Source organism: Cnephaeus nilssonii (assembly GCF_951640355.1).
Source record: "Cnephaeus nilssonii genome assembly, chromosome: 1".
Lineage (NCBI taxonomy): Eukaryota > Metazoa > Chordata > Mammalia > Chiroptera > Vespertilionidae > Cnephaeus > Cnephaeus nilssonii.
Window position 1 is genome coordinate 115,202,259 of NC_137072.1, and position 17,655 is coordinate 115,219,913.

At 62.5% G+C, this 17,655-nt stretch overlaps 1 protein-coding gene across 2 annotated transcripts in view; it reads right to left on the reverse strand.

Moving 5' to 3' along the window:
- The window catches only part of JAKMIP1 (janus kinase and microtubule interacting protein 1), a gene marked incomplete at both ends in the record, with an annotated part of 41,863 nt that overhangs the window by 14,659 nt on the left and 9,549 nt on the right, over positions 1–17,655 (reverse strand). For both annotated transcript variants that reach the window (XM_079773813.1, XM_079773812.1), the window contains 8 exons: positions 2,579–2,677; positions 4,074–4,136; positions 5,212–5,295; positions 6,930–7,058; positions 8,075–8,203; positions 14,548–14,607; positions 14,824–14,964; positions 15,734–15,880. In XM_079773813.1, coding sequence (XP_079629939.1) covers positions 2,579–2,677; positions 4,074–4,136; positions 5,212–5,295; positions 6,930–7,058; positions 8,075–8,203; positions 14,548–14,607; positions 14,824–14,964; positions 15,734–15,880 — 852 coding nt within the window. The remainder of the gene's footprint in view (positions 1–2,578; positions 2,678–4,073; positions 4,137–5,211; positions 5,296–6,929; positions 7,059–8,074; positions 8,204–14,547; positions 14,608–14,823; positions 14,965–15,733; positions 15,881–17,655) is intronic.

Genomic DNA, 17,655 nt, shown 5'->3' on the forward strand with positions numbered 1-17,655 from the left:
CCACCATGTGCGGTGCCGCGCCCGGGGCACATTACCCCGCGTGACCCGCACAGCCCCACGAGGCAGGCGTAGCGCTTTCCTTCTGTGCACAGGAGACGGAGCGGGCGGCAGGGCGGGACCCTGGCCCCACGTACTTGGATCTAATCCGCTGGCTTCGTTCAGGTGTTTTCTAACCCACGCACACACCAGTGGCCATCCCGGTCTGCCTTGGATGGAGTCAGATCTCAGCGACCTCGGGAGGAGAGCAAGCGTTCTCCCCGAAGAGGCTCTTACTCGTCACCGTGAGGTGGCGCGTTTTGAGAAAGGATAGCAGCAGCCCGGTCACTCGCAGGAAGAGCCCAGCGGCTGACCGTCCTGGGGCGAAGGCTTCCTCCCTTCCTCCGGGAGCCAGGACAGGCCGGCGGCAGGGACCTTCGCAAATGCTCCCTTGGCCTCGCACCGCCCCTTCCTCCGGGCTGCAGTGAGGTCACAAGCGGGCTCGGCCACGCCGCCGGCCTCCTGAGTCAGGGCTCCACCACTGAGCGGGGAAGTGTCACCAATGGGCCTAGTTTAGGGCAGTGGTCGGCAAACTCATTAGTCAACAGAGTGGTTTGCCGACCACTGGTTTAGGGGAAAGGTCGTAGCAGATCAAGGGGACAGGAAGTCATTCATTCAATCAGCTTCCTTCTCACCTGGGCTTCACACAGATTAGGGCAGTGATGGGCAACCTTTTGAGCGTGGTATGTCAAACTTCGCCAAAAAACTGAGCACAACTCGGGTAGTGTGTCACTTTGAGGAAAAAACATTATTTCGCGATATTTATAGTTTAAATAACATAAATGTTTCATCCTCGGCATGCGGCCACCTCAGCAGCCGCGTGTCATCAGAAATGGCACTGACACGCGTGTCAGAGGTTCGCCATCACTGGTTTAGGGAAACCTTATTCGGCTTCTGAGCCAAAAAAACAGAACTTGCCATTGCTCCACCCAGTGGAGGCCTTTGTGCCCACCGCAATGGCATCTCCGAAGAGAAAGCTCCTATCCCGTGTGAATGGAAGTTAGGAAGTGCTTTCAATGGCTCTGAAGGACAGCGGAGACGCCTAAAGACAATTCTAGTAAACTGAGCAACGCCGGTAGAATGCTCACGAGGAAGAGGAATAACCAAGACCCCTCAAGGCTTCCTAACAGGGCCGACGCGTGCATAACGCCCTCAACCTCACGGAACCTCCGATTTCTGCTGCACAAATGAAACACCGGCTCTCACGAGCGAGAGCCACGGGCAGTCCCCCTGGCTCCCGAGACCCCGCCGCGGTCCAGGCCAGCGACCACCGACCCGACGCCAGGTTCCAGCCAAACAGAACTGTAACGGAAGCCGGAGGAGAAAGCAACGTCAGAAACGTGGCCCCGAGGGTCCGCACGTGCAGAGGCCAGCGGAGCCGTCCTGCAGGGGCCGTCACCAACGCGGGTGACGTCCAGGACGCCGGCGAGAATCAGCGAAAACACACACACAGGAAGGAGTGGGAGGTGACGTGGCAGCGAGGCGCCGGTGACAGGAAGGTTTCCGCGGGAAGCCATGAAACCATCGGCATGTCACCCGAGGCCCGCCTGTGCAGTGGGAGCAACTGAAGGTTTAACGCGATGGCTAGCCCGGCCGGCGGGGCTCAGCGGTTAGCATCCACCTGGGAACCAGGAGGTCAGGGTTCGATTCCCGGTCAGGGCACATGCCCGGGTTGCGGGCTCCATCCCCAGTGTGGGGCGTGCAGGAGGCAGCCGACCCATGATTCTCTCTCATTGTTGATGTTTCTCTCTCTCTCTCCCTTTCCCTTCCTCTCTGAAATCAATAAAAATGTCTTTTAAAAGCAAGCAAACAAACAAAAACCCCACGATGTCTACCGTGTACAATGCTCAGTCACCCTCTGGGCCAGGGAGTGGCCTCCAGCTGCAGCTGAGTTACCGGAAGGAACTTGGCAGCCCCGGGCTGCGATGCCAGGTCTGCACGCCCTGGAGCAGAGAGCCGGAGCGACGCGGTGCGTTTCCTGAGCTGCCTGCGCGAGTTCCTCCTTCTCCCCGGTGCACTTACCTGTGTGTCCTGGGCCAACAGAACATGGGCCAGACCAGCGCGCCCACGGCACAGGCCGCCGGGAACGGCGCGGAACCTGCCGTCTCGGGAGGCGCCACGCACAGCATGCGGGGCCGCTTTACGTGCCACTACCTGCAGCAGGGCTGTGGCCCGGCTCGCAGAGGGCGCCCCGGGCGACCGGCATGCAGGCAAGAGGTCGTTGTGGAAATGAAACACAAATAAAAAAGGCAAAATATTGCAAAAACAAATTATTTTATTAAGTGCAAAACAAGCCGTAGGCAATAAATAGGTGAGCTCTGTACAGGCCCAAGGACTGCGGCGAGCCCTCCCCCCGAACATTAAGGCAGTGAACTCATTCGGAACATACAGGTTTCGAAAAGGGAAAGAAAAAGAAAGGAACCACGGGGCCGCGTCCCCGTCCACATGCTCGGGGCGTCCGGGAGCGTCACAGGAATTTCAGTTTGGGCTCAAAGAGAATGTCTGCGCCGTTTGAGAGCTTACAACAGAGGGAGTCCCTTACTTCGAGCTCTAGCACCCTGAACTCGAGCAGCTCGTTCTGGTCCCGCGCGTCCTGCATGTCGCTCTTCAGCTGGCGCTCTTCCATCTCCAGCCGGTGGACCTGGAGCAGAAACAGCCGCGGCTCAGTGGGCAGCGCCGCCGCCCTCACGGGGCCACGAGAGGCGTGGCCCCGGACCAGGAGGGCGGGGCGGGAGGGGCCGCGGCGAGGAGCTGGGCTGGTGCAGCACCGGGGTCGGCCCCGCAGCCCGCAGCCCTGGCCCTCATGTATCTGCTGAATAAATGGGTGATGGGGAAACTGAGGCCCAGAGCGACGAAGTCCCTTCCCTGAGGTCCATGGTGGGGAAGGAAGAGTGGCCCTGTCCATGTCCTCATCCGGGCGAGTCCAGCAGCCACAGAGGCAGCACATGGAGGCCCAGGGCTGGAGAAGGTCATGCTGGCTGCCCTCCAGCTCCAATCCCTCCTCCCTCCCCCTCCCCCGCCCCCAGGGAGCCCCTGGCCGAGCTACTAACTGCCCTGCACCTCGGTGGCTTCCGAGGAGAACAGCCGCCCGAGTTCCCTGGCTGCAGGACTGAGAAAGTCACGGTCACTCTGACCTCACGCCAGGAGGACTGGAGAGGGGGTCCCGCCGCCGCGGGCACAGGACCAGAGCTTTCTGTGGCTCCCGGAATTGAGCGAGCCGGTCAGACAGCTCTCCCAAGGCACAGGCCCGCCTCACAGGACAGCGGCCCAAATGTGCCAAGTGACACCGGGCAGCGAACGGCCACAAGGGGGCAGTGCAGAGCTGGGGCTGCACGGAGGCCCTGCCCCGCGCCAGGGCCAGGCCAGGCCTACCCAGGCCTGGTACCTGTAGCATGGAGGGTGCAGCAAGGCAGATCTGGGGGACAGAAAGTCCACGGTGGCTTGCCACGGCCTGGGGGTGGGGCGGGGAGGGACCTTTATGGGGGAGGGCGGGGAATTCCTGAAACTGCACTGTGGCGGTGGCTTCGCGACTCACTAAATTGTAGACAGGTAAGAACAAATTAAGCTAAGGTCTGTCCCAAAGCATGAGATCTATTTCCCCCAGCCAACTCCTGGAGAGAGTTCCGGAAAGTTCCATGACCGGAGAGGGAGGGCAGGCACAGCCCTGCCAGCACCATGGCCTCCAGTCCATAAACTGGACCAGGACAGCCAGTCGATCAGTGTCCTAGGCCCAGCCCCTGGGGAGGGGGGAGGGACTCAGGAAGCCCCATCAGGACAGACACATGACCTTGTCTGCAGGTGCCCGTGACCTTGTCTGCAGGTGCCCTGGAGAAGGCCCAGGTCAGCCCTCCTGCCCCTCCCCAGGACAGAGCCAGCCCCAGGGGCCGGGAGCCCCCAGGAGCCGGGCTCTGATGAACATAAGGAAGGGGTCTCCCCTCAGAGCTGGTCCTGGGGTGCTGCCAGGAGAGGCTGGGAGACTCGGGGTCACAGTGGCCTCGGAGGCCCGGCTGGCGCGGAGGAGGCGCTGGCGCACGTACCTTCTCCTGCAGCTCCTGGTTGGTCCTCATGAGCAGCTGCTTGTCCTCCACCCACTTGGAACCCTAAGGAAAAGCACTGGGCATGTTCCCACGCGCTGACGCAGCGCACGGCCAGGCCACAGTGGCCACGACAGAGCCGCTGGGGGAGGGGCTTCCAGAGGAGGACAGCAGCTAGAATGCCCTCGCCGGCCCCCAACCTTGAACCCCAGAAGAGAGAAACGGCTGGTTTGCGGAACGACCCTGCTCCCCGGCTCACGTCCCTAAAAGCGCAGGGACTGGGGTCTGTATCAGCGACAGAGAAACAGCCGCACTGTGACCGGGGCCAGGTCGGCCGCAGACCCCTGTCCTGCTGGTTCGCTGTGGCCACGGGCCGGCGTCCCGACGGCGACCCTCCCGTCCCCCGGCCGTGCCGCCCTGACCACGTCCCACCCGGGTCAGCCCCTGAGCACACGGCACTAGCCCATCCTGTCACTGTGCGTCCCCGGCGCCCGGCACGGTGCCGGGCACACGGCCAGTGCTCAGGAAAGACAGAGAGCGGGTGAATGACTGAAGGAAGTCACTGCTTCCCCCTCTGCCTGGGCTCCGGGCTTCCTTCTCCCGGCAGCTGGGGGGCGCCCTCGGAGGCTCCCACCCCGGGGACAGGCCTGGCTTTGCCTCTCCCCCGTGTCCTGCTGTCACCAGGCCTGACCAAATGCAGGGGCCGCATACACGGAGGTGGCGCTAATCTGAGAAGCCCAGGGCCCGGATTTTATGGGACAGTCACAGCGTGGAGACCTGGGGCGGGGGCGGGGCCTCTGCCGAGATTGACAGCTAGTGGCAGGCCCAGCTCATTGTCACAGTTAAATCTCCGGCGTCAATGGCAGCGTTTCCTCAGAGGCAAGTCAGAAAAGATTTTGGTCACCCCTTTGCCTTTGGAATTGTGTCCTATTCTTGTGCAAACAAACAAAAAGTGAGCCAGGTTAGAGCTTCGGAACTTGGGGGTTTTAAAGGCCCAACGCAGGCCGCTCCGCGGGGGCGTTCTTGCCTGGCTTCCACTAGTGCTTCCCCCCTGACGTCTCGGGAGCGAACGGCAGGTCGGCAGAGCCCACTCGGCCCCCGGCCCCCGGCCCCAGGGACATCACACGACCGCGGTGCTCACCTGACCCCTCTCGGCCAGCAACTTCTCCAAGTCCTCGATTTTGGCCTGACACCTCAGCAGATCGGCTTGCAGCTGCTCCCGGGTCTGGAATGAAAAGGCCCGAAGGGGAGCGGGTCACCTCGACGGGCGGCCTTAGAGACGGCCCGTGTTCAGAGCACGCGCTCCGACGCGGCCCACCTGGGGGCTGCAGGCTCTCCCCTCAGAGGTAAACATCGAAGAACAAAGGCTGCGAGCTGACAGGTCTGGCCTGTGTTACAGACAAGGACACGCAGGCCTGGAGGAGGGGCAGTGCCTCCGCGGGGCTGAGGGAGCCCGAAGCCGGACACAGCAGGCTCTCACCGGCGCTCGGCCACATTCAGCGGCTGCTCGCGCGCCATCACCAGCACTCCTGGGCGCTTTCATTCCTGCCTGGCGCATCTCGGGGCCCTCTATCTCCCAGGGCGAGGGCTGAGCACTGAGTGTGGGGTAACAGGGAGGGGAGGGGACTGGGGCACACTGGACACACACGGTCCATCTCGGGGAAAACGGCCCCTCAGCTGACGCCACCTGCTGCCCGCAGAGCCGGAAGCCTGCAGCTGCAGAAGTTCTGACTCCCCGAGAGAAGCGGCACCTGGAGGTCTATGCGAACTCTCTTGACTTTTCAATGTTGGCAACCAGATAAAATTTCTAATGAAACCCACATGGCCCTGGCGGTGTGGCTCAGTGGATAGAGCGTCAGCCTGCGGACGGAAGGGTCCCAGGTTCGATTCCGGCCAAGGGCACATGCCTGGGTTGCAGGCTTGATCCCCAGTGGGGGGCGTGCAGGAGGCAGCCAATCCATGATTCTCTCTCATCATTGATGTTTCTCTCTCTCTCTCCCTCTCCCTTCCTCTCTGAAATCAATAAAATATATTTTTTTAAAAACAACAAAAACAAACACATGGCTCAGCTCAAACCACGCCCAGCCATTTATCTCGTCGGACTTACACGTTACGGGCCGGAGTCTATCGTGGCTCAGGAGCGCCCTCCCCGCAGCCTCCCTCGCCACCCCTGCCTCGTGGGATGAACGGGGACACCCCGGGTGTGCAATGGCCCGGGGTGTGCTCTCCACAGTCCCCTCGCTCTCAGAAGGAGGGGCAAGCAGCCCCTGGTGTGTGTGACCCCGAAGGCGGGTAAGGACCAGCAGGGGGACATTATAGGAAGACAGAGCTCAGCCCAGCATGGGGGCAGGCGTGGCCCGGACCCGGTGGCCGGCAGGGACTGAGGGCACCCTGACAGGCCCTCAGGTTTCCCCGGGGTTTGACAAACGCTGGGCCACTGCTACCACGAGAGTTTGCGATGTGTCCCCCCACCCCGTCACCTCTCAGAACCCCCTCCAAGCCGCCCCCCAGGGCGACGGGACAGAACCACAGGGCGATGGGACAGAACCACAGGGCAATGGGACAGAACCACAGGGTGACAGACAGAACCACAGGGCGACGGGACAGAACCACAGGGCGACGGGACAGAACCACAGGGCGACGGGACAGAACCACAGGGTGACAGACAGAACCACAGGGCGACGGACAGAACCACAGGGCAATGGGGCAGAACCACAGGGCGATGGGACAGAACCACAGGGCGACGGGACAGAACCACAGGGCGATGGGACAGAACCACAGGGCGATGGGGCAGAACCACAGAGCGAGGAAGGGCACGGCCGGCCCCTGCCCAGCCCTCCCGGCCCGGCGCGCACTCACCCGGGCCTCCCGCTCGGCGTCCAGCGTGCCCCCCACCTGCTCCTGGAGGAGGGCGTAGGCGCGCTGCAGGGCCTGGTACTCCCTGGTCAGCTGGCAGAACCGCAGGTCGGCCTCCTCCCTGGTGGTCGTCTGGAGGTCGAGGAGAGAACCATGACAAGCATGACTGGGTGTGGTCCCGGGGCAGGGCCCCCCCCGACCCCCCTGCTGCCCACGATGACCTGGGGGAACCTCCCGGCCAGGAGTGGATGCGCTGAGCGACACCATGGCCGATCCTGGAACCGCGAGTCATGTGACTGGGGCCACCTCCGACGCGCGGGGGCCTGTGTGCCTAAGCCCCCCACAGCCCTTCCCACACCGGGGCCTCCTCTACGGAGGTGACACCGAGCATGCGGAAACACGCCTGCAGGGGGCGTCAGTCAGCGTGTTGTCTGCACACGCCTGTCACAGGGCCGTCAAGTGAAATGCCCACGTGCCCCCCCCCCCAGGACGGTGTGGAGCAGGGTTTCGGTGCTGAGAGACACCTGTTACTGTCGCTGAGAAAAGAAATCAAAAGCCCAAGTCTGGCATGGTTGCATTTCACTCCGTTTTCCTAGGAAAACTGGGCTGGGGGTGGGGGTGGGGGTGGGGGCGGGGAGAGAAGGATGCTCCTCTTCACACCTGGTGAGCCAGGTGCTAGGAAAGGGGGAGGGGGCCTCGGCTGGGGGGCATCCAGCGGGTTTACACCTGCCTCCCCTCAGTGTGCAACCTCTCCGACACACGTCTGCTCTACAAGGAAGGCGGCAGCCTGGTGTGGGGTGTGTGCACACGTGTGCACCTATGTGCACCTGTGTGCATGTATGTGCATCTGTGTGTGTGTGCGCAGGTGTATGCGTGTGTGTGTAGCAGAATGAGGGACAGGCCACCACACAGCAATTTCAGTCACAAAGGGTGAGTCCCCCCAGGCGCCCTCAGTCCGCTGTGAAACCGGTGCTGGAGAGGGAAAGGGACCCCACGCCTGCCAGTGCCGCCGGCCGTCCAGAGCCCGCGAAGGGGACCACCCCTGACACGACAGCTGTGCCGTCCCAGGTCCCCTGCGGGGAGAGCTCTAAGTGGGGGCGCAGGGGCCGGAAGTGCCAGACCGCATGTCCGGCCCGAGGTGCGCTCACGTCGTCCAGGTCCTCTTCGGGCGTGGCCGGGGCCCTGTCCGTCCTGTCTGTGTTGCAGGACGTCTCCGACAAGGTTTCCGAGTCCACCGACTCCTCATCAAATCCAAAAAACGTCTCCACAACATGCTTCTGCGAAGGCAACGTGGACGTGTGAGGAGCAGACTCAGACCGCCAGGTCCCCAGCTACGGCACCCTCCGGGCTGCAGGACCCCTGGGGCTGGGGGGCTCACAATGGGCTGGTGGGAAATGTAGAGGGCCACCTGGGAGGCACCTGGGCATTTCCTTAATTATCATCAGCTGAACTCAGGGCTTAGGCCGAGTCACGCCCTGGGAACATGCTTCCCCAATGAGGCTGGACATGTTAATCAGTTCTGACTTCATAGCAGCCCAGGTGTCAGCAGAGGTGGGTCTAGATATGTAAATCCAGTAATGCTGGGGCCTAATTAAGAAAGCAAATAAGCTCCTTTGATCCTAAGTTTTTGGTGTTACTTCCTGGATTTTTGGGATAAAAAATAAACCTGCTGGGTGGCTCAGCGTCGTCGTCATGCTGCCTCTCCATGAGAGAGGAAAGATGGCGTCCCACCCAGCCCCAGCTTCATGAATCTATTTCTGCGTCTTGTTTTCTTTATTTCTATTATTTCTCAATCCCTGGCCGCCTCCACTTAGAACCGGTTCGTTCATCTCTCCTTTTCCGCGCGGGACGCGGAAAAGGGAGATCCCCGCCATGTCTGGCCCCCGCCGCATCAGGCCCCCGCAGGGAAAGGAGGTAGGACAGTGTGGGGGGCTGCAGCAGGCCGGACCCTGGCTCCGGGCAGGAGCTATTGGCCTTATGCCCCTCAAAGGGACCTGGAACCCTGCCCTCACCTGTGAGCGCAAAGCGAGGTCACACGTGGCTGTGCCCACGTGCGGACACTCAATGAGCAGCACGCATGTACTAAGGGGCGGAGCGGGCCCGAGGAGAGGTGCCTCGTTCTAGACACCACACACAGGGAAAAGCTAGAGGGGCAGAGACGGGGCCCTGAGCACCCGGGTGAGCATGTGGCCCAGGTCCTCACCAGGCCTGTGCTGAGAGGCAAGGTTTCCTTAACTTTTTATTATAGGAAACTTAGAGCATTTATAAAGTTAGAAGAACAGTGAGCGGACCCTCATGCACCCATCACTCAGAGTCAGAGGCGATTTTAACGCCGGTCACTGTGTAACGACCTCCCGGTTACCCTACCCAGCACTCCTCCCACCCCATTCATTCATTCACATTCCCACTCACTCATTCATTCATTCACATACACATTCATTCACCCACTCACTCATTCATTCAGCAAGCACCTGACGGAGCACCCTCTGTGGGTCAGACACTGGGTGGGTGGGGTCTGGGGACTGCAGACATCAGACACAGTCTCCAGATCATCTTGTTTTAGGAACATGGTCTTTACCCCCAAACAATCCCTAGGAAGGATTTTTATTTAATTTTATAATCAACTAGAGGCCCTAACCACTCTGCCTGCCTGATCGCCCCTAACCCCTCTGCCTGCCTCCCTAATCACCCCTAAGCACTCTGCCTGCCTGCCTGCCTGATGCCCCTAACTGCTCTCCCCTGCCAGCCTGATCACCCCTAACTGCTCTCCCCTGCCGGCCTGATCACCCCTAACCACCTCTGCCTTGGCCCCCGCCACCGTGGCTTTGTCCAGAAAGACATCCGGAAGATGCCTGATCTAATTAGCATATTACCCTTTTATTAGTCTAGATGGCTGCTTCTCATGACCATGAAGAAAGAACCGTGAGTAACTCCAGAGCCAAGCCCCGGCTCCCACTGGTGTGTCCGGACCTGGCTTCACCCAGACCCCCCGTCCCCCCCATCCTCAACCAGGGGTGGGGTCGGGGCGCACCCACATGCTAAGGCACCTCCCACTTGTCTGCAACCTTATGCTCCCAACTGTACGAAAAGGGGGGCTGGGGCCGTGCCCGACAGTGTGACTAAGGAGCAGCCCCCCCATCAGCAGGGGGAGGGGAGGAAGGGCTCCCTGTCATCAGGAGTTGGTTTCTGAAGAGGCGCTGCGGGACGCAGCCGACCGCCGCACGGCACCCCAACATCCCTGCACTTGGCACCTGTCTTCCCGCTGCCACTCCCACCTGCGCCCCATCTTTGTTTTGTTTTTTAATGCACGTGGGGCAGGAACCGGAACTCCTGGCTACGCCCAGCATCTCCCCTGCAGCTCACGGGCCCAGTGGGCAGTGACGCACCCCCAAAGCCTGCCGCTCCCACTGCCCAGCGTGTGCCCCTCAGGGAGCTCCGCCCTTTTAGTTGCTCAGGCCAAACCCCCAGGCGCCCTCCCCGCTCCTGGCCCTCGCCTCTGGAGAAGTCCTGTGGGCTCCACCCCAACCTCAAGCCGAGCCTCTCAGCCCCGGCCCCTCCCTCCTGGTCCAAGCCCCCGGGCCTCCCTTGCTGAAGTCACTAAACCGCCTCCCGGCCTCCCTGCCTCCCTGTCTGCACCCTGGCGGCCCATCAGAGCCCAGTAACGGCTCCAGCCTCACCCCTCTCCCTCCTCTCTTTGGGTTAATCCTCGCCCGAGGATATCCTTTCCACTGCTTTCAGAGCGAGTGTAAAGGAGGGAGGGGGAGGGAGAGAGAGAGAAACATCGATGTGAGAGAGGCACAGCCATCGGTTGCCTCCTGCATGCGCCCCAACCAAGGACAGAGAGCGAACCCACAACCCAGGCACAAGCCCTTGGCCAGGAATCGAACCCGCAACCCCTTGGTGTGCAGACTGGCGCTCTAACCACTGGGACACACCAGCCAGGCCTCACCCTCCTCCACCACTGTGCTCCAGCCACACCGCCCAGCATGCCCGGGCCTCCCACGTGCCTGGCGCAGGGCCTGTGCGCTGCCCAGACACACGTCTCCGGCACCCACAAGGCTCCCTCCTCACTCCCCTCAGTCTTTGCACAAATGCAACCTTATCCCAAAGGCTGCCCTGACCACACCCAAGCCCTTCCCAGCCCATTCCCACGGCGCTCACCTCGCTCCTCCCCCCACTCTCATGGCCACCTGGCAGGTGATTAGTAGAGAAGGCTTTGGCTTTATGTTTATCACCTGTCTTCCCCGCTGGGCTGCGCTGGGAGCCCCCAGGGACAGGGGTTTGGGTCCACGAGGGCAGGGTCCGAGCTCTCCTGCCCCTGCTGTTTCTCCTCTCAGGAACACGGTCTGGGCAGCGAGTATTCACGAGCACGTCTCTGTGCATGAACCCCAAGCCGAGCTAACGTGCTGGCCCGCCAAGCGCTTCAGGTTCGCACGGGGCGCCTCCCTCCAGCGGGCAGCCGAGGGCCGTGCGCCCGGTGAGCCTAAGGGGCTCCATCCATTTCAAATGTTTCTTCTCTCCACGTGCAGGGTGGAGGCAACCACGTACCCAGGCCCCTCAGGGCAGAAACCCCGCCAGGCTCAGGGGTCGCCAGCTCAGCCCATCACCGGCCAGGACCCTCAGGAGGGAGCATCTCCCCACACGGCAGCCCCCGCCGGAGCTCCGGGCTCCTCGCTCTCCTGGGCGCCACTCGGCGACCTCGTTGCTTGTAAACACGGCTAATTGCCAGGCCTCCGGGGCAGGTCTGTGTGTGTGATGTGCCCATGGGCAGCGAGGGGGATGCAGGGAGGGCGCTGCCTGGCACAGTGGTGCAGCCCCAGGAACCACCCAGCCACACACTCACCAAGGATCAGGGGTGCGACGCTGGGACCCCCCCAGTCAGTGGCCTGGACCGTTCTGGGGGTCGTGACGCAGCGGGCCACCCCCTGGCTGATCCAGTTTCTGAAACCCTGCGGGGCTGCTGGCTAGACGCTCGGGCACGGAGCCCCGGTCAGGGCATCAGCGGCAGACACTGCAGGTGGGCATGACAGCGGGGCTGCCCCAGACCCAGTGGAGCCCCTAAGTACAGCGTGGCCCCAGAGACCAGACCCCGCCCGAGGCAGCAGCTGCCGCGAGGGAAGGAGGAAGCGGCTCTGAGGGCGGAGACCAAACACAAAGGGCACTCGGTCACTGTCCTCTAACAACAAAGGTGTGGAGCCACAAACACACGGCACACGGCACACGGCACACGGCAGGGCTGGCTGTGACCACCACCACCTGTAACACGTGCCCGGGGTTAGTGCCTCTGGGGCGAGCTTTTGTAAGGGGTTGGCTCACATGGGAAGCCAACACGTACCACAGAGTGTATCCCTTCATTCATAGAAACGAGCTGGGAAAGCGTTTTCCTGCCTAGAGTGGGGTCTGGTCCTGTCTCTGTGAGGACTGCAACTCCTGCCCTGCACGGCCCCTTCGCCGCCACGGGAGCCCCCGCCTGCCTCCCAGGAGCGAGCCCGGAGCCCCCGCACCTGCCTCCCAGGAGCGAGCCCGGAGCCCCCGCACCTGCCTCCCAGGAGCGAGCCGGGAGCCCCCGCACCTGCCTCCCAGGAGCGAGCCCGGAGCCCCCGCACCTGCCTCCCAGGAGCGAGCCCGGAGCCCCCGCCTGCCTCCCAGGAGTGAGCCGGGAGCCACCGGCAACAACAACTGGCTGCAAACACAGTCAGTCTCCATCCTCCTCCCCCCCCCACCCCCGGGTTCCCCGGGAAAGAGACTGCAGGGGCACGCGTCCTGTCTGCTCCCTCCCGCACACCTTCTCCCCGCCCACAGGGGCTCAGCCCCCAGGCTGCACGGCTGGCCTTGCTGACTCCTTTTACCAAAGAGCCGAACTTTGGGGGGAAATGCCTGGAAGATGTAAAGGACCCCAGTTACACTCTGATATCCAGAGGGGCTCGCTCTTAGCCGGCCACAAGGCCCCGAGGGGGGAAGAGGGAGCCCCAGAGTAACCAGCCCTCCCCCGCTCCAGCCTCCCTCAGCCTCCCCTCAGCGGCCCCTGCCCACCGGCCCAGGAGGGGGCTTCCAGCCGCAGGACGGACCCCCGCCGACGCCGGCGCCTACCTTCATGCCGGTAGGTCATCTCCTGGCAGCCGGAGAAGTACAGGCAGACCAGGGCGCAGAGGCAGAGGAAGAAGGAGAAGTAGAGCACGAAGAGCACGTACTCCATGGCGCCCGCCCGCTGCCCCGCGTCCAGGCCTCTGGGTCCTGGGAGGAAGCCCCAGGGCACTCCCTTCCCGCTGCCTCGCGCCCCTGCGTCCCGAAGACTGGCACCGCAGGGACAGGGTGCCAGCTCGGGGCGGATCGGGCCGAGGAGCCGGTTTCCGGGGCCTGGCGCGTGAGTCACACAGCACAGCTTCCGCCGGCGAATTCTCTGGGGCTCTCCTCCCCCAGCCCAGGCTCCCTGTCGCCAATGCCATCACAGCCTGGTCCCTGGGTGATCACAGGGACCTGGGCTCAGCCCTAGCAACGGTGACGCTCCTGCAGGACCCACCCAGGCCCAGGAGGTGCCTTCGCCTCCTACGCTCGGGGGAAGGAGTGTGTTACAAACATTTGCACCAACGGTGAAAATCATCGGGTTTTACACAAAGTACGGTGCTGTGGGTGAAACTGGGTCCCCAGAGATGTGTCCAAGTCCTAACCCCCTGACCAACTATTCTCTCTCATCACTGATGTTTCTCTCTCTCTCTCCTTTCCCTTCCTCTCTCTGAAGTCAATAAAAACATACACTGACTGGCCAGATTATTATGATCTCTGAACGCATAATAATCTGGCCACTCAGTATATATCCTATATAATAAAAGGCTAATATGCAAATTTTCCCCCAGGTGTGCAGGAATTGAGCAAACAGGACGCGAGCAGGCAGGCTGGCCAACCACCCATGTCCCCTCCCCCTGGCCAGGCTGGCCGGACCCCACCCATGCACGAATTCATGCACCGGTCCTCTAATATAAATACACACACACACACACACACACACATACACTGAGTGGCCAGATTATTATGCGTTCAGAGATCATCATCATCTGGCCACTCAGTGTATTTAAAAACAGAAAGAAAGAAGCCAGGAGGCGAGCAGGCCCAATTTGCGTGGAGGTGAAAAATATGTTCACAGGTTTAAACGCAAACTGAGTCTTCCTTCTCCCCCCCCCCCCGCCCCCCAATGTGCTCGCTCACAGGCCGGCTCGGTCCTGGCTGCTCCGTTTTCCAAGCCCCGCTCTGCTCCCTCTGCCCGAATATTCAGACACTCACTCTACAAACCCACATTCTCCAAAAAGAACGCCGCTCTGCCTCGTCCCAACGCCCGCAGCCCCTGCTCCCTCAGAACGGGCTGTGAGATGCTGCCTGAGCGCCCTTGAACCCCTCGGAAGGTCTAAGTCCTCACGTTCTTCATGGGGGTGAGCAGCCCCTGAGGCCGAAGCACCGAATTCGTCCTTGAGTTTCCCACGAAAAGTCACACTAACCGTGTCCACGCCGTCAGTCACGTGTCACCGAGAGGCGGCGGGAACAGTCTTCACCGTCAAACATGCAGCATGTGTCCCCGCTCCCCGGACCCGCCCGCAGACCTGGGGCGGCCGCGCCTCCACGGGCTCACCTTGGGCAGCTTCAGGCCTTTCCCACGATGCCTCTTGGGGCGCAAGAGCCGTTCCCTCTCCTGGAAGGAGACACAGTGTCGGCACGTTCAGCCTCACCCACCACCAACCTGGCTCTCTGGGGCCGGGGCCCGCAGCGCCGCCCGCCCGCAGCCGGCCTGGTCCGTCCGGGCTCCGACTCCCGCGTGGCAGCGGCAGCGCCCAGGGGCCGCGATGCCACCCCGACAGGACAGCCGGGGCGCCTGGCGTCGCTGAGGCGTCCCGGGGCGTGGACGCACCAGAGAGAGGTCGTCGATGACATGCTGCTGCTCCAGCACCTGCAGCCGCAGGAACTCGATCTCCTGCTCGTCCCGCGTCAGGCTCAGGTCGTTCAGGGAGGTGTGGCGCTTCAGAGACGCCTGCGCGGACAGCTTCTCCCTCTGCGCCGGAGGGAGAGAGAGCTGCTCAGCCCCGTCGGTGAGGACCCACTGTGCGCATCCAGGCGCGGAGAGTGGGCTCTGGGCGACGGGACGGGAGGGTGGACGGAGGGGTGATGGCCACCTGGTCCCCAAGCTGGAGGAGGGCGCGGCTGCACGAGAACCAAGCCGCAGGAGAGGCTGCCGGCGCCCACCGCCAGGAGAGGGCTGGGCCGGCCCTGGGCGGGCGGACTCCACACCCGGCCTTGACCGCTGGACAAGGAAGCGGGAGAGAGCACGTCTCACACCGATTACACACTCCCACTTGGACCTGCGAGGCCCGGGGAGAAGGGACTCGCCTCTGAGCCTCAGTCTACTCAGCTGTAAAATGGGGGCGACCTACACTGCGTTGGGCAACGAGCCTCTGAGCCACCCACGCCAAGACACCCCCCGACCACAGAGACCGCCCCCTTAGGAGCAGCAGAGCGAACGTCGGAATCGCTCTCCCACTGAGCCTCCCCAGCGGCCGGGTGCTGTCATTCCGTCCTCCCCACACCCCACCATGTTTTCATTCCCATTCTGTGGATGAAGAAACTGAGGCGCAGAGGAGAGAGGCGTCTCCGGGCACCGGGGCGGGGTTCGCAGGCTCCTGGCGCTCTCCCTCAGGCACGACCCCCGGCACCCGGCGAGGGACCGCAGGAGGGCCGGCGGGGCTTGGACTGCCCAGGGCCCCGGGGGGGGGGGGGCGGGGAGACTGCACCTGCGGCTGGGCTGGTCCCCGCGGCCGACGTACCATCTCCACGTTCTCCCTCGTGAGCTTCTTGAGCTTCTCCTCCATGCGCTGGATGCTCTGCAGCAGGTCCTCGTTCTTCTTGCTCATCCTCTTGTTCTTCTCCACCAGCGGCTTCAGCTGCACCTCCGTCTCCCGGGAGCGCTTCAGCTGCGGTCAGAGGACAGGGGGGCGGCCGTGAGCCAGGAACGGCTGACGTCACACCTTCCTCGGGACGGAGCACCAGACAGGGCCCGCCGACACGGGGCTTCCCACCCGTACCCACCGAGCCTCAGAGGGCCAGGGTGACGGAGAGGAGGAGCCCCGCGGGGGCCCCCAGGTCTGCCCCAGGGCACCCTGCTGGCCAGCGGCCTGTGCTATGTCCACTAGGCTACACTTCCAGAGGTCATGGGTCACGTGCATAAAGGTCAATCCCGCTACCTAGCTCCTCCCCAAGGACAGACCTAAGAAGGCTCCGCCCTCTTCAGACAACAGACAAGCCCTGGGCGCCTGCGCAGCAGGCTCAGCGCTGAGGGTGGAGGTAGATTCGGCGGCTCCCCAAGTCCTCTGAGCACAGTCCCTGCTGGCGGAGTGTCCTTCCAGTCTCTCGTCTAACCAGCACTGGGGGGGCCTTCTGTGCCCAGGCCTGTGCTGGGGGCTGGGTAGAGATGGCACAGCTGGGGTGCCCGTGTAGCAGATGGGGAAGAGGGAAGAGGGCAAAGACAGTGACAGGCGAGGACACGGTGAGAGAGGGGCGGGCACTGCAGGCTGGGGGGCCGCACGGGCAGAGGTTCAGATCGGCAAGCTCAGCTGTCCCTGCGGCTTCCCTCAGCGCCCGGGGACACAGCACGAGGGTGGTGGGCAGGGAAGGGGCTGGGGAGGCCGACGGAGGGAGCGGGGGAGCCCTGCCATTTGGGCTCCACCCCAGCCCGGGCAGGAGCACTCTGCAGTCAGGTCTGCCTTCTAGAACCATCGGCCTCTCCAACCGCCGTGTGGAGGCCAGTCTGGTGAGACAGAGACGTGGAAAGGACTGTTGGGGGGATGGGGAGCAGGGACTGGGGAGCCTGCATGATTAGGGGTGCCCACCCCTCTTCCTTCTGAGCAGCGTCCTGGCTGACACATTGTCCAGCTGCATGACATGGGCCCAGCTCTCGGCCTCAGCTTCCTCCTCTATAAAATGGGCAATTCGCCATGTGTCCAAGCCAGTGGGAGCCCCCTCCAGGCCTTCTCTCTCATTCGACCCTCGCCACACACCTGCGGGGGCGGGGGGGGGCATCCCTGTCCTCACGCCACAGACAGAGATCCTGACCCCAAAGAGGTGGGCGATGTGCTCAAGGTCACCCAGAAAGTGCTAGAACCAAGAACTGAACACAGGGACTGACTTCGGACGCCTGCTTTTAGTCACCAGGCTGCGAAAGTTAAGATACAACACTCCCCGGTGCCCCTTAAAGCACAAAATGTAGCTTTGACCTGCACAGTCTGCGCCCAGAGGCCTGCCCCACAGAGGAAGGCCCAGCGAGGAAAGAGGAAACGCGTCGTCTGTGTGCCGTTGTTTGTAACAGCAAAGAAGCCGGGAACAGCCTGAACCTCCTGGCAGGGGTGGCTGAGTGAGCCATGGCGGGTCCACACCGTGGAGCACAATGCAGCCATCAAGAAGATGAAGGTAGCCTGGCTGGTGTGGCTCAGTGGTTGAGCGTCAACCTATGAACCAGGAGGTCACGGATTGATTCCCAGTCAGGGCACAGGCCCGGGTTGTGGGTTCCATCCCTGGTGGGGGGTGTGCAGGAGGCAGCCAATCAATGGTTCTCTCTCACCATTAATGTTTCTGTCTCTCTCTCTGACACTTAACACTTTTCAACTCCCAGGGTTGTCAAATATTATGGATACGCTTACTTTCATAATACAGTAGGTCCTCGGGTTACATCGGAGATCCGTTCCTACGGCGG